Source organism: Scardinius erythrophthalmus, assembly GCF_964197995.2.
Source record: "Scardinius erythrophthalmus genome assembly, chromosome: 1".
NCBI classification, from domain to species: domain Eukaryota; kingdom Metazoa; phylum Chordata; class Actinopteri; order Cypriniformes; family Leuciscidae; genus Scardinius; species Scardinius erythrophthalmus.
This window is the reverse complement of record NC_138221.1, coordinates 40,801,201-40,824,766: the sequence shown is the minus strand read 5'-3', so window position 1 is coordinate 40,824,766 and position 23,566 is coordinate 40,801,201. Positions and strand designations below refer to the sequence as shown.

The window sequence follows — 23,566 nt, the reverse complement described above, 5'->3', positions numbered from 1 at the left end:
ATCTTTCACTCTGTCCATCTCTCTTTAAACACACTTTTCCTTGGGACTTTTGATAAACTTGATAAGTTAATTGTTACTTCAACGAAAATGATTATTAATCTATTCGGTCATTTATTTTTTACATATCGTATGTCTATGTAGCTATTGCCCATGACTTACATTGATCCATCTCCTACACGAGTAAAGATGAACACAAGGTATGTGTTTAATCATTCCACATGGTGGTGCTATAAGAGAATTGATCGAACTCAGTGTTAAAAAATATATATGCCAGGGGGAGGCTGCCCTTTTACTGTCTATGGAGGCTGCAGACCTGGAGCCGGGTCCCAGGTAGTTCAACGCCCCTGTTGTTCCTGATGCGTCCAGTAGGGGGAGGCTGTACGCGACACGAATTGAGGTATGTCAAATAATCTGCTAAAGTTATTGTTGTTAGCAATGATGCAACATTTATTATTTATAAACGATTAGCTAGATAAAGCTAGGGTAGGTAGATGTATCAATTCATTTCTATATATCAATGGATGGGTCTATAATTTCTTTCATGAGACAAAAAGTTCTTGATGGTCAAGTTGATGTTCTGTCTGGCTCAAACTTAGCTAAACACATGTAGAATTAGCTGCCCCTAGTCTTCTCTACTCACTTTCAAAATGAATTTTCTTTTGCAGTAATGGGCATATATGTATGTAAATCTCTCTCTCTCTAAGTAAAGAGTTTAACTGCACACTCACTCAAATATTTTGATTATTTCCAACGTCATACATGATAAAACCCACATTAAAAACTTTCCCCATATGGTTTGAATGTAGATTCTGGTTTGAGTTGTTTCTTATAAATGAGATGATCTAATTATCTAATTTATATCTTAATATACATTTATCTTAAAATAGCTTACTGATCTTGACTAAAATGTATGTGCACTCAGTGTGGGTTTTATCATACTCTGTCTTTACCAAGTTCTCTTTAACTTGCATCTCATAAAGGTGTGTGTTTGCTGTAGCTACTTAAGGAAATGGAAATCTCTCTCTGTTTAAACTTGTATAAACTTGTTTTTTAACTGCATTCCAAACCAATAGCTTGTCTAGTAAATAAACAACTTACAGAGACATGGATATGTTTTTAATGTAATTTTCAATTTTCTCTACACAGTCCATAATCAGTGGCCAAAAGAAATCAAAGTGGCTTGACACTTTTTCCAAAAGTGTTCCACCAACAAGTGCCTGTGCCGTTGTACTTTGAAGATCAGGAGCATATTGAGGCAATCCACACTCACCTGACATCAATTCTGGGCAGCACACCCACACACTTAATTTTTTTAATGTTTAATGTTTTTTTTATCAGTGAGCAGGAGCACTTTGACAGGAGGATAGAAAAACAGCTAAAGTCCCTGTAAAGGCAATTCTAAAAAAAAAATCTAAACATTATAAATGTTAGAAATGTATTGCTAAAACATATTACAAAGACTGTGAACTGTGAAGTACTGAATTGTGGAGTTAGACCCAAGGGGGTAATCTTTCAGCCGGAAACTGAAGCTTACCCGGGGCCCGCTATTGATTAGCAGACCCTCACCTGCTGTTACCATTCCATTGACTCCCATTCATTTTGGCGTCACTTTGACAGCGAATAACTTTACATCTGAGGCGTTTAAAGACTCCATTTGTCCATTATTTATTTCTAAAGAAACATGAACATGTATAAAAGGCTCCATTACCTTGTATCTTACGTTATGGCCCCGTAGAAGCAGTTTTTGTAAAAATAGGCTAACGATTGTGTCATAACCACGCTACTGGTTAACCACCCATTGTGAATGCGGCCGAACCGCCTATCTCCCGCCTCGGCCTTTATCCTCCCGTCGCGCCCACAACTGGTGCCATCATCGGCAGTGCGTGCCCACCAATGAGTGTAAAGGGGGTTGCTCACCGGACGAGAAGCGCAGCGCCGCATCGCGCAGTAGTTAGTAGTTAACTCTACTCTAAATTCTGCAACCCTCTAACGTGATATATATTTTTTTGTTTATATGCATCAATAGGATTCCTTAGACAAGTAATTTCAACTATTATCTGTTCACAAAGCAATCCCTTCCAATAGTTTAATTCACAGTGTGACTTAAACGGACAGTATGGCATTTTTCGCCACTAGGGGTCGCTAACCTATTTACAATAACAAAGGCGTAGATTGATGACGCAACATTTGCTAAGAATTATGGATCTTGTCGTCAACATCAAGCCGACCGATCTAATAATGTTTATGGATGACTGAATACATCGATGCTTTTATCATGACTGTGATATGAAGCAGTTCGGGATTGCTAAGAGACAGCTATCAGCTCCACACGCGACGCGAGTCCCGCGGATATAAAAGGAATATGGACATTTCATTCTACCGAACTACACGCAGAATTACTCCTCACAGGTCAGTTTATTAGACAAATTAAACTTGTGAGGTAATGCAGCGCTATTTCACTTGGTCTAACATTACACTATCACACTAAACTGCATTTGAATGTGTTGAAATGTATGTGTTAGTTTGTCTGTTTGAGACTAGCAGTAAACTAGATCAACATTAGAATAACATACAGATCATATTCTGACATTTTATCATTGTTGAACTATATAACATTGATTAGTTTTATGTAAATGTGCTCACCTGTTTAATAAAGTACATGTAGAAGCGGTCAAAGTCTCGGACGTGGAGCTCTCGTTTATATACTGTCTATGGGAGCTCTCGGCATCTCGAAAACACTGCGCTGATATTGATTCTCGTTTTAGTTCTCCTTTTTATCCAAAGTCTGCTTGGCATGGTCCATAATGTTCGAACGAAACAACAACAACAGCGTGCAAATAGACATTGCGAACTACACATTTGTCCACGTCTGTCGCTTTGGTTACTATCAGACGGCTCTGGTTCATAGCTCTGGTTGCTATGGCAGCACGAGCGGAAACCAGAGACAACGTGGATATGACGCCATTGACTGCGACAAAATGGTAATAAAGAAACGCGCCGTGTCTTCGAATTAAATTACAAATTTCTCCTGGTTTGAAAGTTTTTGGAAACAGTCAGGATAATGTAAGTACACAACTAAAAAAATATATAACATAAATATAGTGATTTTTGCTATTTTTAAAGCAAACAAGTTACATATTTGCCTTTAAGATATTGTCATACATTTGAGTTGTCAATTCTATGTTATGAACAATCAACAAAAGTTATCTAAACAATTTAGAGCATATTCTGTTTCTCAGCTTGTGTGTTGCAATAATAATATTCAGCAGTCCATTATCTCATGGATTTATGCACATCATTTTCATACTTAATATAACAAACATGATGGCTGTTAGTTTGATCTGTAACTATAAAGCGTAAAAATATGTTTTATTCTATGCTATTTATTGCTAGCCTAACGTTATTTGGCTAAGTTAGGTTATGCTAGTTTCGTTAGCCTCATAGCATAATTGCCTAAGTCATTTTTTTTAAAATATAACTTAGGCAATTATGCTATGAGGCTAACGATATAGCTAACTTGCATAAAAGGAAGAAAAAAATCTTGAGTGACAGTTGAGTGTGGCGACTGCAGCTTTCCCGCGAGTGGGCGTGGTTTCAGCGCAGCCAGCGGACACGCCCCCAGCGTTTGAGAGCAGAGACCACTGCTCATTTTTTCAAGATTTTGATAGCTTATTTTATGTACTTGCCGGCTTTTTTATCATTCAAATTTGGCTGGGTGGCTAATAACACATTTTCTGTGGTGTGACAAACTCAGAACACATACTTAATTTTGACTTTACAGGGACTTTAAAGAAGAGTGGCAAGCCATACTGGAGTCATCATAATTCACAAATGGTGTTAATAAATATATTTTCATGTAAACTACGATTTTGTCTCTTTCTTCAAAAACGGAGAAAAAAAAATGTTTCTGTGATGTAACAGTGAAAAATATCTTTTGTGACCCTTGGAATTTTAGAAAATGGATAAAGTGCCTTGAGGCCTTCAGAATTGATAGTGCGGGCGCCTGTAGCTTAAATTGAATGGTCAGAGCTCGTAGTCTACTACAAGAAGGCAGAGCTAGCTAACCGTATCTGTTGTGTAGGTTACTGCATAAACTAAAATATATCCCTGTAGATTTAATAGTTTTTCAACCCACACATTAATGTTTCTCTCCCTCCTCGACCTCCAGCAGTTTCAAACCTACATGGAAAAAATCCCTTATTCAGCCTTATCCAGTTTATCGCTGAGTCACGGAACTCTATTCGATCTGTCCGGGTAAAAACAGATTTAACTGACTGTAATGTATGCCAAAAGTCCTGCTGATCTCATTGCTTTCCTTCAAAAATCTGTGAGAGCATGGGGCAGCTGTAGACATCGTCATGTTTTGCAGTGACTGTCCCTCAGACCAACTAAATCAAATTTAAATTTAAACCTGAAATACGACGGTACAGACTCGACTTTCAGCATTTCTGCATTCAGCATTAGCATTGATAGAAAAGACTCATTGTTGGAACTGAAACGCACAGATAACCTGTACAACAGAGTACTACAATCAAAGTCTTCTTGAAGAAAGAAATAAGGATGGATTTTGTGTAAAAAATAATCAGTAGTTTTGATGAGTATAATTCTTATTTTTGTCCCTGTTTTTTCTGTGCTGCTGAATATGATTTTCTTCTTCATTTTTCTTGTCAATTTATGATCCAAACTTTTTTCTTCAAACATTCATACTTTTGTAACGTCTGAAGAACGACAGACAAGGGAGGCTCCGTGTCTGAACTTTCTAATCGAAACGCAAAACAACTTGCACGTTTCTCTCTACCCGGCCTTTTCGAACTCACTGCATTAACCCTATAACTGCTGGTGCAAAATAAAACAGCAAATCCACAACAATTATAAAGAGTCTGTGCGCTATTAAAAGCATATTAAGAGGTGGATTCATTAAGGTATGACACCACTGAAGGCCTAGGTGTGAAATGCAGCACCCGCAACAGTGCGCCACTGACTGAAACTGACACACCCATGCAGTGCTCTGTCTCTCTCTCTTGGTCTCTCTCTCTCAGTGCGAGGTGTTCAGGAAGCTTGATGCTTCTGCTTTTTTCTGTGGTTTCCTCCTGCTCTCAGACGGCTTCTCTCTCATTTCTGTAACACACACCAGTGTGCTCGGACAGGTGCCTTCGTGTAAATTTACCAACATCTGTATTTTCTTTTGAAAGAAACTTCTGTAGACTTGATCCGAGGGAGTGGAGTTGTGAGAAAGATGCTCCAACATCTGAAGCATTTAATAGAGAGGCAGACTCGTGGAGAAAAGGCCTGTTACACCGGTAATCAACACACTCAGCCGTACTGAGAGGCTAAAGGAGCTGAGCTTTGAAAGGACTGGATTGTCTTTATTGTGAAAGTATTAGCAGAGGCCTTTCTTGTTCCTTTTTTGACTAAACAAGACTGAGAATATCACAGTTTTCGGCTTTTTCGAAAGCTTCTTCACAATCATTTGCATCATCCTGGGATCAGTTTTTGTTTAAAAGGTGTCTATATTTTCTGACACTATGTCCTAAAGGAGTCTATGTGCTTCCACCTACACTGGATCTAACTGACTAGAAAACTTTAAACACTTCAGTGGATTTTGACCTGTGGATTGCGGAGAGATTCGTCTGGGTTTCTCCAGAGTTTGGCCTATTGGAATTGTCCGTGGTTGATCCAGAAGCAGTTCAGTATCCTGGAATTTCTAAGGAAGGTTGTGATGGGTAACGCAGCTGGCGGGTTGGAGCAGATGGAGGGGCAGGAGGCCAAAGGCTCAACAGGAGGGTCAAACCCTATACCCTCCACGCCTAAAAAGAAATGTGCCCCTCCTAAACTACCCATGCCCCCCGAGGAAGAGCTAGAAGAACGCTTCAGTGTGGTTTTGGTGAGCTCTTTATACACAGACATGTAAACAATATATAGCAACACAACTAAAGCAGCTAATCTTGTCACTTCCTGTCAGCCACTATGTTAGGACGTTAACATTTTGTTTTTCAGTGTTAAATTCTCTGTCTTTGCATTTTGTAAACATATATCGTAGCTGTAGCAAAAAAAAAAAAGAGTGTTCTTGTTGTGAAGACTATTGGACACAACAGACAATCAAAAAGATCATGCAGATATAATATGAGCAATTCAAAGCAAATGCAATCTTTGGTTACACTTTAAGGTGTCTTTGTTAAAGTGTAAAAATAATTAACTTAGGGTAAGGGTTAGTTGCATGTAATTATGCACAATTTATAGTAATTACTATAGTAATTACATGTAACGTGTAACAAGGACACTAAAATAAAGTGTTGCCCTATCTTCCACCTGAAATGCACAATTAAGTCAAATTTGGCTAAACACTTCAAACATAATGCAATCCGATTAGTCACATTAGTTCCACGTGGGATTTTGGTACAGGAACTGCTAATGGTGGGATGACAAATTAGGTAACTTCTTAAGAGAAGTCATAAGACAAAAAGAGGCCCTTTATTCTTGGTGATGACTGACCTTTTATTCGACTTTCATTTCAGTTTAAGACACCAGTGTCAGTTGGCTATCCTCTTAGATATGTCATCGCGTTTGTTGGGCAATTTGTTTTCTCAATTAATTGATGCTGAATGGAAGCTCAGTTATCGTCCATGTGGTCCCACTCACTTCAACTACAAAAAATGTAAGCCTGTTTCCATCTCAGAGTAAATAATAGTGGCTTATCATAAATATAACTATGTCACAACATTTCTTGTTTTGAACTTCATCTCAAAGTTTCCCTGAGATAGAAATGGGCTAATAAATGACCATTCGATCCTTCTGAAAAGACACAATCCAGGTCAGGTGATGAGGGGGATACGCTCACACTAAACCTGGCATTAGACTGCTGAAGGAATGGGGAGAGTAAGGGACACCCTACAGTTTTGTCCTGGACCTTTTAAATTCAAGCGACAGCTTTGGTTAGAATATGAGAATGTAAAACCATTGCATGCCAATGGATATCACACTTTGCAGTCATTTCCTCATCACAGGCTACGCTTCCATAAGCCCTGAACTTTACATTTGGTACATAATTATCAACTTAATCTAGTCTCCACTTTATTCACTCTCTTGTTAAGTACCAGTAGACCACAGTTAGTCCCCCACCCTACCCCACCCCACCCTTCTCTCTCTGTTCCTCCAGTAACCGCTCAATGTAATTCGCTCTTTGTGCACACGACTTTAAAAAAAAATAACCCTACTCAGAGCGGAAACGTCTTACTGCTTTAGGAGGAAACACCCAAGAACAGTGTTTCTACATTAAACACCCTTTCTTTTCTGACAAATCACACCCTCTTAATTTAGTTGACAGATGCAATTTTCAGGTGCAAAAAAAATCAGGTGTAAAACCTGTAAAATAAAACGTAGATTTAATGATGGATGTTTGTTGTTAATGTGTTTAAGTGAAAGACATGAAGCAACTGTGCCATCTTTTCAGGAAGTCACATTGCGTCAGACTGAAGACTGACAGCATATGATTCTAAAGAGAAAAACATAAACTTAAGGGTAAATTATTTAAAAAAGATACATGTACATAACATGATAATTCACTAAAATAAAAAAAATGGTATTATTTACTTACCGTCATGTTGTTCCAAACCTGTTTGACATTTATTTATCTCTTCTGTGAAACAACACAGAAGACTATTGACTTACATTGAGAAGTTTTTCAAATTTCCACAAAAGTCATACAGGTTTGAAATAAAATGAGGGTAAATAGTAACCTAAATGATGACAGGATTTTCATTTTTGGTCGAACTATCCCTTTAATATCCGAAGTAGACTAAAGAAGGAACAATAATTGCATCATAACACATGTTGTAATGTAGACGGTCACATTTCCTTCACATGCATCAGACATAAACAGCAATCATCACTGTTACATATTCATGACGTAAATGGCAAATCAGATGGTATTTGAAACTGTGTAAAGGGTTCATCAGCTGCAATATACTTGTTAATGTCAGTCTCCTTCATAACTCATCCTCAGACTTTGCCATGCTATTACTCCAGAATTCAGAAGTTGTCATCAACATCACAAACCAATTAGTATTATAACATTGACAACAACTTCTGTTCTTTTTCTTGCACAGCTTAAACCTGATTCTGGATTACGTATCACTGGCGGCAGTTATTAAACGATTTTGATATCCAAAATTATGGATGCAATCTGTCTATTGCAATCTGCCGTTTTGTGATGTGTGTGTGTTTTTTATTTTTTACGTGTAAGCTTCAAACATTCATACTGCAGTCATTTGAATGCGTCTGCTGGCATGTTTGTACAGTTTGACCTTGTGTTCAGGTTACTGTGGTGAACCTCTCATTTCTCTTCTCAGAGCTCCATGAATCTGCCTCCTGATAAGATGAAGCTTCTGAGTCAGTATGACAATGAAAAGAAATGGGAGCTGGTTTGTGATCAGGTGAGATACCATTGTCATCTGTCGATCAACTTTGTTTTTCATTTTATTTTTAATAATGACTGAAAAGTAGAAGTGAGATGCCTACATCTTGATCGTTTCTCCCATTTACTTCTCATTTACGGAGTGAGACATTATTCATTCTGAAATACGTAATGAATGACTCATATTGAAATAATGTAAGTCACTTTATTTTTGAGCGGTTATTCTCGCTGCATTTCTATAATACCTCATGTCTGCAGTGTAGATGTGACCTTTAGAGGAAGTTGTCTGGTAGACTATATTGAGATACATACCATAAGCCTATATGAGAGCTGTACACTGTGATACAAATATCAAGTTACAGTATATGAGGACTGTAACTAGGGATCGTTAAAACAATTTTTAATTGTTGTTGTTGTCATTTTTATATTTTATTTTTGGGGGTATATCGCATGATATTTAGCTATGACCAGTTTATACAAGCGCCTGAAATGCAATGAGTAAAACAGCATTTAAAGGGATAGTTCATCCCAAAAATGAAATTTCGGTCATCATTTACTCTCCCTCAAGTTGTTTCAAGCCTGTATGAATTTCTTCCTTCAGTTGAACACAAAAGAAGATATTTTGATGAATATGGGTAAAAAGGCCCAGGGCCCCATTGACTTTCATAGTATGAAAAGAATTTAATAAAAAGGAAGTCGATGGGGTCCACCAACTGTTTGGTTACCGACATTCTTCAAAATATCTTTTGTGTTCAACATAAGAACGAAACTCATACAATTTTGGAACAAGTTGAGGGCGAGTAAATGATGACAGAATTTTCATTTTTGGGTGAACTGTCCCCTTAATTTATTACTCCAATCATATATCTGAGAAAATGTTAAAGACCCAGACAGTGTATTTTTTGTTTAACCTTTCAATGACGGTAAAACATGATGCTAGTGTGTGGTTAAAGCGGATGATGTAAAGGTTTATACTGATCAAGACACCTCAACAGGAGAGAAAGAATTAGAGGGAAAAATTCGAGCAGCGGTATGAGGTAAGACTCTGAAGGTGGTGAAACCATGTCTACGCACTTCCTGTCTTAATATTTGTGTCTCTATGACAACTGTGGGATGCAAGCTTTAGCTATGTGTGCAGAGTTGTTATGGCAACAGGTGCACACAGCTAATGTATTTCTTACTGTGGGCATTATGTAGGCTATATTCCACCTTCAGAAAAAAAAAAAAAATACATCTGTCATACTTAGACAGTATCTTAGATTGATATACACTACCGTTCAAGTCTGGGGTCACTAAGATTTTTTTTTTTTAAAAGAAATTAATACTTTTATTTAGCAAGAATGGATTAATCAAAAGGGACAGTAAAGACAGTTATAATCTTACAAAAGATTTCCAACTCAAATAAATTCTGTTTGATTATATGCTTTTGAACTTTCATTTTATCTAAGAATCCCAAAAAATGGATCATGTTTTTCACAAAAATTTAAGCAGCACAACTGTTTTCAACATGAATGATTTATGACGGATCATGTGACACTGAAGACTGGCTTAATGATGCTGAAAATTCAGCTTTGACATCACAGGAATTAATTAAAATATTACTGTTTTACTGTATTTTGATCAAATAAATGCAGCCTTGATGAGCAGAAGAGACTTCTTTCGAGGACAATAAAAAAAAATCTTACAGACCCCAAAATTTTAAATTGTCGTGTATATAGCTGGAATAAATAAAACCTTGCTATTATTTGATGGTACTAAAGAGCATTTAAATATCTTCTAGTCCCCATCAACATTTGTCTTTCTCCCAATGTCTATTAGGAGCGTTTTCAGGTGAAAAACCCTCCATCAGCTTACCTGACTAAAATCAAGAGCTTCTACCAGGACCAAGGTGGAGTGGTGCGCAGGGTCAGTACTGTTCTTTCCCTCAGCACCTCCGTACACTCTCATTTCTCCTTTACCCCATGTCAGTGCTGACACCCACCTGTCAAAAAGTCCAGATGAAAACTCAGTTCAGAGTTTTGCTTTGAGGTGAATGATTGTCTGTCTCTCTGTGATTCCTTCTCCACAGTTTAAGAAGCGTGTGCAGGAGTCAACTCAAGTCCTGAGAGAGCTGGAGATCTCTCTCAGAACCAATCACATTGGGTTAGTGGCAGCTTTATTTTCTAGTACAGTGCAATGATAGACTTCACTGCTACTCCTGAATAAAAAAAAATGAAAGATACTTTTGAACCTGAATAATTGAATACTTGCATAGGGACATTTCGACATTGTGCTACATCATGATAATGGTTAAATTATTAATCATGATTATTTTGGTTTTATTATTTGGTAAAACCTTAGAGATAGTTCACCCAAAAATGAAAATTCTGTCATCATTTACTCACCCTCAAGTTGTTCCAAACCTTGTATGAGTTTCTTTCTTCTGTAGAACTAAAAAGAAGATATTTTGAAGAATGTCGGTAACCAAACAGTTGACGTAGTGATTGATTTTCATAGTATTGAAAAAAAAAAATCAACCATGGGGACCATCAACTGTTCGATGACCGACATTCATCAAAATATCTTCTTTTGTGTTTAGCAGAAGAATGAATCTCATACAGGTTTAGAACAACTTGAGGGGGAATAAATGACGACATAATTTTCGACGACAAAGTTTGGTGAACTATCCCTGCTCTTAAAAGCTAGAACTGTGAAATTCCTATTAAGAATTAGAATGATTCCAAATTATGTTAATGTTTTTCGGTCACACTTTAGATGAGGGTCCAATTCTCACTATTAACTAACTATTAACTGTCTTTTTCCTCAGTAAACTCCTAATTACTGCTTATTAATAGTTAGTGAGGTAGTTGTTAAGTGTAGGTATTGGGTAGGATTAAGGGATGAAGAATATGGTCATGCAGAAAAAGGCATTAATATGGTTTATAAGTACTAATAAATAGCCAATATCCTAGTAATATGCATGCTAAAAAGCAACTTAATAGTGAGAATTGGACCCTAAAGTGTTGCCTGTTTTTCTATTAAAAACAAAAAAGACGTTGTATTGTAGCACTTTTCTCACGATATTCCTTTTATTCTTCATAGGTGGGCTCAGGAATTTCTGAATGAGGAAAACCAAGGCTTAGATGTCCTGGTGGACTTTTTGGCATATGCTCAAAGTGATGCACCGTATGTTTATTCTGTCATTACTAACATTTCCCATAAACACCATTATTGTCATCTAATGAGTTTGCAGTAATTGTCCAAGAAGATTTTATGACTAAATCTTAGATTCTGAAAAAATATGTAATTCACTCGCCACATTAATCGCATAGTCCTGACCTCAAAATGACCTCAGATCCTGTGCTGGCGTGTTTCTCAGGTTTGAGGTGGAATCTATGGAAAATGGCAGCTCTGTATTAGACAACAGGAGGTTGTCAGAAAGATCCGTGGAGGATCTAGCCAAAAATGTCAGCCATTCTCCCACACACGGGATGACCAGAGCAGCACGTGCACTCACTGTCCGGTGAGTCAGAACACACCTTAAATTACAGGAATTACATGTTCTTCTCATGTAGATCAAGTGTATTTGTTCATGTGCTCATCTTTTATTCATTCTGTGCTTTTCCACGTCAGAATATCTTCTTTGGCCCATAGCAGAAAAACTATGCGAAATGCCCGATTGGCCAGTCAAAGAGACGATGTTCACCTCTGTATTATGTGTCTGCGTGCGATCATGAATTATCAGGTACGTAGAAGTGAGGAGCACAGAAACACAAGACACAGCTACTCAAAAGATCATTTTAGAAGAACCTAACGGGACTCGTCTGTTTTTTTTTAACAGTCTGGGTTCAATTTAGTGATGACGCACCCCAGATGTGTCAATGAAATCACACTTAGTCTCAACAACAAAAACCCCAGGTAAGGGTGTATTTATAGTGTATGTGGTTTGTGTGTGTTTGTTGTCTGAGTTGGTAATAAACTTCAATACACTGTCCATAGGACTAAAGCTCTTGTGCTAGAGCTGTTGGCGGCAGTGTGTCTGGTTAGAGGAGGACATGACATCATTATCTCAGCCTTTGACAACTTTAAAGAAGTAAGATGACTATCCTTTCACACATTTACATACACAATTTTTTTTTATAGTGGGATTTTGTAGTTGTTCAAGATACATTTTAAGTTATTTTAAGAAATAACTCTAATCTTTTACTTCTACTTAATATATTTACTTAATATGCTATTGATACTTTGCACGTGACGTCAGTTGTACTGGCTGGCGGGCAAGAACGTCATTCTCTAGCAACGAAAACCAGTAAACTAATCAAGGATCTTGCCAGGACGTTGCCAGTTTTAATATACAAAAGGTGGTGTTTTGAGGTGTACACAACATGCCAGATAGTTGTTGTGCGATTGGATGCACTAACCGCGTTTGTTGCCCGCCAGATATCACGTGACTGCAAAATATCAATACACTATCATTCAAAAGTTTGGGTTGGACTATAAGATTTTGTAATGTTCACAAAGGCTGCATTTTTTTATCAGAAATACAGTGAACACTATATTTTGTGCTAATTTCACAATAAGCATTTCTTTTTATTATCAATAAAAAAAGTTATGCTGCTTGATATTTTGTGAAAACCGTGATGCATTCTTTGATGAATGGAAAATTCAAAAGAACAGCATTTATTTGACAGAAATATTTTGTAACATTATGAGGCCTGGTTTCACAGACAGGGCTTAGATTAAGCCATAATTAAGCCCTAGTTCAATAAGGACATTTAAGTAGTTTGGTTACACTTTATTTTAAGGTGTCATTGTTACAGTGTAATTATATATTTAAGGACTGAGTAATATTAAGCAACTACATGTATTTACTATAGGGTTAGGGTTTGGTCGAGGGTTAGTTGCATGTAATTATGCATAATTAAATGTTATTACTATGGTAAGTACATGTAACATATGTAACAAGGACACTGTAAAATAAAGTGTTACCGTAGTTTTTATAAACATGTCTTAGAAAAAAAACTTTACTGCTGTGCATCTTGAGACAAAACAATGGCACTGACATATTTTAAGATAGGACTGCATTTTAGTCTGGGACTAGCTTAAGCCTTGTCTGTGAAATCCGGGGTTAATATATTTACTGTAACTTGATCATTTTAAACGGACCTTGCTGAATAAAAGTATAAATTGATTTAAAAACAAAACTCTTACTAACCCCAAAACTTTTGCACAGTTACATAAATATCACAAATTATGCTATCAATACTACACAAATGCCTCCCACACACAAACAAGTCTATACATTTTGTAGCATAGGATAATGTGGGTGTCTTGCTCAACACTTACCTCTATGTGTGGCCCACCTTCTCACAGGTGAGTGGAGAGAAGAACCGCTTTGAGAAGCTAATGGAATACTTCATGAATGACGACAGCAACATAGACTTCATGGTAAGCTTTGGCGTGAATCACATTCATTTTTAGTTAAGAAGATGACAACAATTGATGATATATCTATTTGATCTTTTTCTTCACAGGTGGCTTGCATGCAGTTCATAAACATTGTGGTCCACTCAGTGGAGAACATGAACTTCCGTGTGCATCTTCAATATGAGTTCACCCAGCTGGGTCTTGACCAGTACTTAGAGGTCAGTCTAATGTTACATAAATCTTACACATACTTTCAGATGTTTTCTATGCAGTGTGTATTCATGAAGCTGTACATGATCCGTCTGACGTAACGCACAACTGTTTGTTTGTTTGTATGGGTGTGTGTCAGCAGTCCCTAAAGGACATGGAAAGTGAGAAGTTGCAGGTGCAGATTCAGGCGTACTTGGATAATGTGTTTGATGTTGGAGCTCTTCTGGAGGATGCTGAAAGTAAAGGGGACATAATGGAGCATGTAACAGAACTGCAGGAGACCAATACACAGGTTAAATATACACTATCCACACAAACACATTAGCACAAAATCATCTACCGCATGAAGCACATGCCTCATAATGTAGGTAGGCTGTACTTTTACTCATGAGTGTGTGTATATTCTTGTGCTGTAGCTGAATGCCAGATTGCAGGAATATGAGAATGGAGCTCTGGAAAAAATGTCAGAACTGGAGAAACAACTAATGCAGGCCACTAAAGAATCAGCACTGCTGAAGGTATTAAACTGCATTTCTATGCTTTGTAGTGTAGATATTTAGCATGCCAAGTGCAGTACATACATGTAATGTACTTAAAAAATATAAAAATTGGGATACAGTCACTGACTAACTCTAAACCTTTACCTGTGTGTGTGTGTGTAACAGGAGAGCTTGCGAGAGTCCTGTACCCAGGTGAGCACTTTGCAGCAGAGAGAACGAGAACGAGAGATTCAAAGGGAGAGAGAAAGAGAGAAGGAGCATCTGTCGCAGCCCTCACAAGTTGAGAGAGTGAAGGTGAGTGAAAAGGAGTCCAAACTGGAGGTGAAGCTGAGGGAACTGCAGGAGAAAGGCTTAGTCCGACTGGAGCGCACAGCCTCTGGAAGCCTGGATATTGAAGTCATTCCAGTCACCATAGAGAAAATTGTCACTCAAACAGGTAGGAGCACTTCTGCAAAAGTTCTCCTAGTGGTTGGCATCTAGTGAACCGAAAATGTTTACCTTTAGCTGGCTACATTGATGATAACATAACATCTGTTTAATGTTCACAGTGACTGTTTCAGATCCTGCTTCTCAAGCCACGCCCCCTCCAGCTGGAGCACCACCTCCACCTCCTCCACTACCTGGCACTGCAGCGCCTCCTCCTCCGCCTCCGCCTCCGCCACCACCACCTCCTCCTGGAAGTGGAGGTATTCCTCCTCCTCCTCCTCCTCCTCCCCCTCCTGGCGGAGGTCCCCCACCACCCCCGCCCCCACCTGGCTGTGGGCCGCCACCCCCTCCAGGAGCTCCTCCTGCCCCTGGGGCTGAGACAGGTGAAGGGACAAAACTTTTTACAATTACAGAAATAAACATACAGGCAGGCAGCTTGAGCTGGGTGACCGTATACAATATCCATCTTTTCAATTGTTTTACACAGGAACCAAGGCACGCAAACCAATTCAAACAAAGTTCAGGATGCCTCTGTTGAACTGGCAGGCTTTGAAGTCCAATCAAGTGACGGGAACGGTGTTTAACGAGCTAAATGACGAGCAAGTGTTAGAGGTAACAGCAAAAAAATCCTGCGCACAAAAATTAACATTCTGTCATCATTTATTCACCCTCATGTCATTCCTGTATCACTTTCTTCAGCGGGACAGACAATTATTATTTTGTAACAATTATAGTTTTTGTTCATGCTGTGAAAGTCAATGATACAAAATGGCACTGGATCCCATTCACTTTCATTGTTTGATAAAATATTATTTCAAAATATCTTTGCCCAGAAGAAAGAATGTCATACAGGTTTTTGAACGACTATCAATTAATCTATTCCACTTTCGCTTTCTAAGGAGATAAATATGGATCTGTTTGCGGAGCAGTTTAAGACCAAGGCTCAAGGTCCTGCACCAGATCTTTCTAAGCTCAAGGTTAAGGTGGCTGAGAAGGCCCCCAGTAAGGTGTCCCTGCTGGAGCCTAACAAATCCAAGAACCTTGCCATCACCCTCCGCAAGGGAGGCATGAGCCCCAATGACATCTGCACAGCCATTGAAAGGTATGTATTAGCTCAGGTTTTACACCAAAAAAGCTGGACTAGCATGGAAACTCAATTCTCTTTGTCTTTTTCTCAGATATGATCAACAATCTCTGAGTCTAGACTTTCTGGAGCTTCTGGAACGTTTCATCCCATCAGAGTATGAGATGAAGTTACTCCAGAACTACGAGAAGGAAGGGCGGCCACTAGAGGACCTGAGCGTTGAGGACCGTTTCATCAGCAGCTTTGGTAAAATCCCACGCCTTGCTCAGCGAATCAATACCCTCACCTTCATGGGCAACTTCCCTGAGAGCTTGAAACGTCTGCAGCCGGTCAGTTCACATCACAATTTGGCTAATTGTACCTGACATAATGCATATGTTTTATTAAAAAAATCATCCTTTTGTTTCTGTAGCAATTGGATGCCATCATTGCAGCTTCGGTGTCCCTCAAGTCTTCATCAAAGCTAAAAAAGATGTTAGAGGTGAGTAGACCTCATTTGTGCTCAGATGATTTAATGGGGCGCCCCCTTCAGTGTGACTCACTTGTCAATCTCCTGCTTCAGATCATCTTGGCCTTTGGGAACTACATGAACAGCAGTAAAAGAGGAGCAGCGTGTGGGTTCCGTCTGCAGAGCCTTGACCTGGTGAGTGAGCTTGTATGCTTGCTTCAGTATTATGTATACAGAAAGTTAAAGGCCTAGGTGAGAGTTTTGGGAAGCTCTTTTTGTATTAGTTATGAGAGATGGCTGAACTTGCACATAGAGACCTTTGATGTAGAGGCATCTGAAGCAGAAACAAAGAGGCTAATGGATTCTAAAGACTTAATCTATCTCTGCATCTGTCTTTAGTGGCGACAGTAAAACTCACAGTGTCCTCACTGTCTCTCTCTTGTGTCTTTCAGCTGTTGGATACTAAGTCCACAGACCGCACACAGACTTTGTTACACTTCATTGCGAATATGGTGCATGAGAAATACCCTGAGCTCGCCTCCTTCCACACTGAACTCCGCTTTGTAGACAAGGCTGCACTGGGTAAGACATAGAGAAATGAATGGTACAACATAGTTACATCGCATTATATACTTTACATACAAAATGTACAATCACTGCTTATCAATAATTAATATACGGTCTCTTTTCAACTTTGCTCTCTCAGTGTCTTTGGACAGTGTGCTACAGGATGTGAGATCTCTGGAGAGAGGGATGGAAGGGACCAAGAAGGAGTTCCTAGTGCAGGATGACATCCCAGCGCTGAAAGAGTTTGTCAAGGCCAACAGTGACAAATTAGACTCACTTGTTAAAGATGGCAAGACCGCACAGGTGAGACCACAGGACCATGCATGCACACATGCACATGAACACAAATTATTTGATAAAGTAATTCTTGCTGACTTTTTTTTCTTTTCTGCCAACAAGGAGGCATACATGTCTGTAGTGGAGTACTACGGAGAGAACCCAAAGACGACGCAGCCTTCCATGTTCTTCCCACTCTTTGTCAGGTTCATCAAAGCTTATAAGGTGAGATACAGTAACATTTACCCACAGCTTTTGAACATGTTCATGTCAAAACATACCCTTATTTAAAGCCGTTTGATCGTTTACATACTTGGAAGAATTCTTTGAAGTACGTAAAGGAATAAAAAGTTAAACAAACTTGTTAAATGACCTGAGCACTATACAAAGATCTGCACCATTTGATTATTAATTACCATAATGGTGTATTATTGTTTCACACAACAGCAAGCAGAACATGACAATGAACAGAAGAAAAAACAGGAGATTGCAGCAGAAGAACAGGCAGCAGCCCCTTCCCCAAAGAAAAAAGATGGCACCCCTCAAAAGGTTTATTTACAAAAGAATTTTTTTGTATTTTTTTATTATTATTATTATTTTTTTAAACCCCCATTGCAAATCAGGTTTATTGGCAAAATTTACAGACTTTCAGCTGTTTGCAATAAACAAGTATAACAAAAGCAATTGAAATAGCTCAACACAACAAATGTTTCAAATGGTTTCCCCAAATTCAAAAATGCAACTTTTAATGACTTCCACAGTCTCAAAATTATTCAACCCCTTCATGGCAAGCATATTTAGTACTTAGTAGAACACCCTTTTGCTGTTATGACCTAGCCTGGATGCCAGCCGAACTTAGCCCCGCCCACAAAAAGTTTAGGTCGGGAAGTTCGGTCTGGACTTGATCCGTTGAAGAGCTATTATGCCCGAACAAAAGTTGTTCGGACCAATCAAATTGTCAGGGCGGGCTTTATACGATGATGGACAGATGAGCAACGGTAACGTAATCATCCACGTCACCAAAGAGCGCTTGGGTTGAATTCGTTTACAACAAAGATGACTGCCGCTGGAGAACTGAGATTTCACGAGTTCACACTTACAAATAAGTCAGATAGAATAAATGCATATTTGGCGTGCTGTCCGAGGAGAGGCTCCGGGCTCGGTATTCGGCCCGAACCCAAAGTACTCCCCCCGTATTCCAGGCTGTGGAAGAACAAGCCGAGAGTGAGTGGAGGGATGCTGAAAACTGTCAAGGAATGTTAGGTGAGTTGAACTTTGAGTCCCGAACTTTGTTTATAAAACATCATGTGTAGATTCCGCCATCGCGTCTGTCATAGAAGATATCGACCGCGATCAAGGCATTTGTCGATCGGAAACATGTATGAAAAACATACGTCGCTTACTCCGTTGCTCTGATTGGTTGTAGGTCTATCCAATTGAGTGCAGAGGCATTTTCTTTCCTGGTTCGGTTGAAACAGGCCCCATAATCACAGCCCAATGGAGCAGTATCAGACTCACATTCTGACTAGAATCTGAGTATGACGACATCAGGCTAGTTATGACCTGCTGCAAACTAGATGAATAACCAGACACCAGCTTCTGGCAGTGTTTCTGAGGAATCTTAGCCCATTCCTCGTGAGCAATGGCCTCCAGTTTAGTAATATTCTCTGGTTTGCGTGCTGAGACCGCCTTCTTCAAATCCCACCAGAGATTTTCTATGGGATTCAAGTCAGGTGACTGTGATTGCCACTGTAGAATCTTCCAGGACTTCTTCTGCAACCAAGCCTTAGTGGAATTTAAGGTATTCTTGGGATCATCCTGTTGGAAGGTCCAATGACGCCCAAGCTTCAGCTTCCTCACCGACGGCGTGACGTTTTCTCTTAGGATTTCCTGATATTTCAATTAATCCATTTTGCCTTCCACACGCTGCAAGTTTCCAGTGCCAGAAGATGCAGAGCAGCCCCAGAGCATCACCGAGCACCACCATGCTGAACTGTAGACTCTTCTTCCTCCAGACATACATCTGATCCACAGGGCCGAAAAGTTCCAGTTTTGTTTCATCGCTCCACAGAACACAATCCCAAAACTTCTGTGGCTTATTTAGATGATTTTGAGCCCTTTTCTTGTGCTTGTGGGTCAGTAGTGGTGTACATCTTGGAGTTCTGTCATGGAAACCGGATACGTTTAGTACGTGTCTTACTGTGCAAGCTGAAACCTGTTGCCACCAAGTCTTGCTGCAGGTCTTTTGCAGTCACTCGAGGGTTTTTCTGAACCTGCTTCTCAGAAATCTGGTTGCAGCCGTTGATAGCTTTCTTTTTCTGCCCTGTCCAGGTAGCGTAACCACTGTTCCTTTAACTTTGAACTTGTGAACTGTGCTTCTAACAGGGTCTCTAGGAGTATTTAGTGCCTTCGCTATATTTTTGTATCCTCTTCCTTGTTTGTAAAGGGCGACGATATCTTCTCTTAACTTTTTGGACCATTCTTTTGACTGCCCCATATTTCTAGAATGTAGTCGAACGTGAAACTCAACAAACCTAACCAGTTCAGGTATTTCATGTGCTTTAGCTCAAGCACACCTGGTGCGACTAATGAAGCCCTTGATTATTGCATCAGGTGTGCTTGAGACAACACCTGTTTTGCAGATCTGTGCTGTTTTGAGGGATTCTATTCAGGGGGGTTGAATAATTTTGAGACTGTGTCATTAAAAGTTGCATTCTCAGTTGAATTTGGGAAAACCACTTGAAAAATTTGTTTCAATTACTCTTGTTTGATGTAATTGCAAACAGCTGAAAGTCTGTATATTTTGCAAATAAACCTGATTTGCAACAAGGGTTGAATAGCGTAGATTACAACTGTGTATGTGTGTGTGTATATATATATATAGTTACAGCGGGAGTCCACGCCTATCTTGCTATATATATATAGCAAGATAGCAAGATAGGCGTGGACTCCCGCTGTAACTTTACCCTACTTTAGAAAAACTAATTTATATAATCTCTTGATTTATACACTTCTTTGACAATTTGTAATATTTGCGTTATTTTATTTGTATAATATGGGTTCTCATCCAATTTTCTGAGGCACTGCCTCCTCTGCGGAAATGCCCTAGATATATATAAACTATAGCATTTTATTTAATTTAATTTAATTTAAATAAAGCAATGACTAGAACTGCACAACTGAAGTTATTCCCCTGAAAAACTTTCTCCTACTCTGATCAGGGTCCCATGATGCCCAAAATGCCTCAGATGGACCTGATTGCAGAGCTAAAGAAAAGACAGGTGAAGCCCCAAGTCACAGATGGAGCCATTGAGGGCATTATCACAGGTAAAAAAGTGTTGGAGCAAAAGTTGTGTGTTACAAACCATAAGCACTTTCCTTTAGATATACTTTTTTTATGGTGTAAACTGTCAAGGGTGATTTGCCACCTACTTCAACTATTCTATATTTTAGGTCAGGTAGATTGAATATCTAATATTTAATGTGTAATAACCTGAATGGTAAGAATCTATTTTTTCCCCATGTTTCTGTGTGTTATTAGATTTAAGAAATTCACCCTACAGAAGAGGTGATGGTCGGAGAGCAGCTCCACGACAAGACAACTGAGGGTTACCTTAAAATAATTCTCTCCTTCCCGCTGGACACTTCTGTACATAAAAACCTGGTCTTATTCTTTATATATTAAAATATTTTCAATCTGTGCAGTGAGAAAATAAATCTGGCTAACACATACATACAAACACACATTCGCAGAAAATGCACACAAACACAAACAAACACACTAACAAACACATTACATGCTCTTAAAATGAGAATCTGTTAAAAGCCATCACAATATAATTGTACATAAGGCGTAAAAATAATTTTGTACCATCACATTTGTTTGTGAATGTGAGCAATTACTTAAGCTTAAATTTTCCTAATGAAATTGTGCTCGAAGATGACAACAATACTTTTATACAGCCTATATGTGAAATACAAATAATTTTTTTAAACAATTCTTAAAGTCAAAGGTTAAAAAATTGTACAGTAGTATAACATGTTTTATATACAGTATATTGTGTGCTCTTAAAGAAAAAAAGACTCCGTGTAAATGTTGTTGTAGAAGAGAGCTGTACTTTATTAGACACACAACCACAGCAAGTATGTACAAAAGGTCTCAGCTCTCAACATTTTCTCACAGGAAAAAAAATAAAATAAAGTCACATTTCTCACAAAGTTATCATGGCATCCACACTGACAAATTAATTTCATTTTCTTCTGTATCTATAGGTGTTTATATATCTTATTTGTATATAGAGCGATTCTCAGTTGGTACATTACTCTAGTCTATATGGGAGGGTCACAGCGTGGGTAAAGGGCTCGCACCATTACTGGAGCGTTGATGGTCACTGAGCTCAGTCATTCAGTAAAACACACTCAGAGCTTGCCAATCAAGTCTGGTTACCACATCACCACAGGTTACAGTAAGACTGGACATGCCTGAGCCACAAAGATATCAGACATATAAAAAGTCATTTTTTTCCTACTTCGACTCTAGAGCTGTGAACCTCATATCAGTGCACTTAATCTCACTATTCTCTCCGTTGACTCTTAAAAAAAAAAAAAAAAAAAAAAAAAAACATGTAAATAACTTTGTTTTTTAAAATCATCTGCACCGTGCGATTGCTTTTAGTATGTACATGCATTGCTATAATTATTGTTTTTAGTATTTTTTAACTTTTAATATATAGCTTATAACTCCATCTTTTAAATAAAACTTTTTTTTCTGGACATAATTTTGTAGGACTCTAATAATTACGATTTTATTTACATGTTATAGTCTTATTATCTTTCTTTTTTTTTCTTTTACTGTTTTGTAGTGTTTTATTATTATTCTTGATGTCAGAATTTTGTAACATCCACACATCCATGTAGAAAAATCTCACTTAAGGGACTAAAGAGCTCTGGTAAAATATTCTACATAAAGTCGTTCCATCATAGAGCATTTAACAAAGAATGTGCTTTCTCCAAATTACTCTGTGTTGTTTTTGGCCAAGTAAACCAGATATACATACTATAACTAGAAGAAGCATCCATCTCCTAATTCCTGCTGTCTTTCCAAAGGGGGAAAACTCCAACCTGCGCGTCAAAATTTGCATATTGTGTCAGAAACACTTAAGCACTGAAGTTTCACTGACCAAGAGATTTGAACATTGACTCAATTTAAACCTCTGTTTGTCAGTAGTGTCTCACTGAGGAATTACACTATAAGCAATTTGCAGACTTACTCCCTTCCACTAGAGGGCAGACGAGTGCTGTGCCATTTCATTTACATGTGCCATTATTTATTATATTGTTAATATCACCCAAAGCAACGGTTAGAAAATAACATTCTCAGGTCACAATACAGAATCATATAAGTATCAGCAATAAATCAGATTCCACCCAGATCACATTACTTTAATTATTTTGACTGGCTGGCTGGATTATTATTATTATTATTATTTTTTTTTTTTTCAGATTCACCCAACACTTAAAACAACTCGTAAAATTATAATTAACAAAACTATAAACCTGTGGTTAAAATGCAGCTATACATTGTACATGAACTGGGCTGTACAGAGTCATATTTTCAACTCAATATACAAAACACTTCTCTTGTGAATAAATAATTTTCTAGTGTGCTATATATTTCCTCAGGATTACAAAAACAAAATTATGTACAAATAAATCTCAGTTAATATAAAACCAATGAACAAAAAATATACAAACGCAAATCTCGCATCATACATTTTTACTAACTGTGTTGAGTGAAAAATAAATGACTAACTTTTAAGATGTACATATCATGTGTGAGCTGATGTCTTTTGAGAGAGAAAGATCCTATTTAAAAAAAGGGAGATTTCACCACCTTCCTACATGTGTTCATCGCAGTCTCTGAGGGGGTCAAGAAAGTATTTTCTTAGCTCACATACTAAGAGGAAGTACTATAGATTCTTAGCCTCTCCATTCAAGCATGAAACCCACTTCTCGTTTCTGAGAAATCATAGCCACAAGGGTAACGTTTTGATCATTTGAGTGTGCTCTCTGCAGCTTGAATTGCTAAATTCGTTTCTTTTGCTATTTTGTACTAGTAGTTTGGTCTGGGTCTTTAAATAGGCCCTTAGCAGAAGAGCTGTGAATATCTTTATATAGGAACTTTCCAGACAGGACTTAAAAAGATCTAGAGTCTGAAAGATCTGGAGCAAAAATCA

The 23,566-nt window shown here is 38.3% G+C and overlaps 1 protein-coding gene across 3 annotated transcripts; it reads left to right on the top strand.

The window, feature by feature from the left end:
* The first annotated feature begins 5,037 nt into the window (after positions 1-5,037).
* fmnl1a (formin-like 1a) lies at positions 5,038-22,102 on the top strand. 3 transcript variants are annotated; one of them, XM_081348553.1, is made up of 26 exons: positions 5,038-5,884; positions 8,349-8,432; positions 10,232-10,318; positions 10,482-10,555; positions 11,495-11,578; positions 11,772-11,915; positions 12,026-12,137; positions 12,234-12,310; positions 12,392-12,485; positions 13,766-13,840; positions 13,927-14,037; positions 14,172-14,321; positions 14,446-14,547; positions 14,695-14,965; positions 15,078-15,338; positions 15,443-15,567; positions 15,855-16,057; positions 16,134-16,368; positions 16,452-16,520; positions 16,602-16,682; positions 16,940-17,069; positions 17,194-17,357; positions 17,454-17,555; positions 17,778-17,879; positions 20,552-20,657; positions 20,872-22,102. In XM_081348553.1, exons 1-26 carry the CDS (start codon positions 5,720-5,722, stop codon positions 20,934-20,936), a joined length of 3,273 nt encoding a protein of 1,090 aa, XP_081204679.1. In that variant the 5' UTR covers positions 5,038-5,719; the 3' UTR covers positions 20,937-22,102. The 3 variants fall into 3 exon arrangements, with proteins under 3 accessions (XP_081204679.1, XP_081204680.1, XP_081204678.1); XM_081348554.1 differs by having other exon boundaries at positions 14,169-14,321; positions 15,090-15,338; XM_081348552.1 differs by having other exon boundaries at positions 14,169-14,321.
* Positions 22,103-23,566: the final 1,464 nt, after the last annotated feature.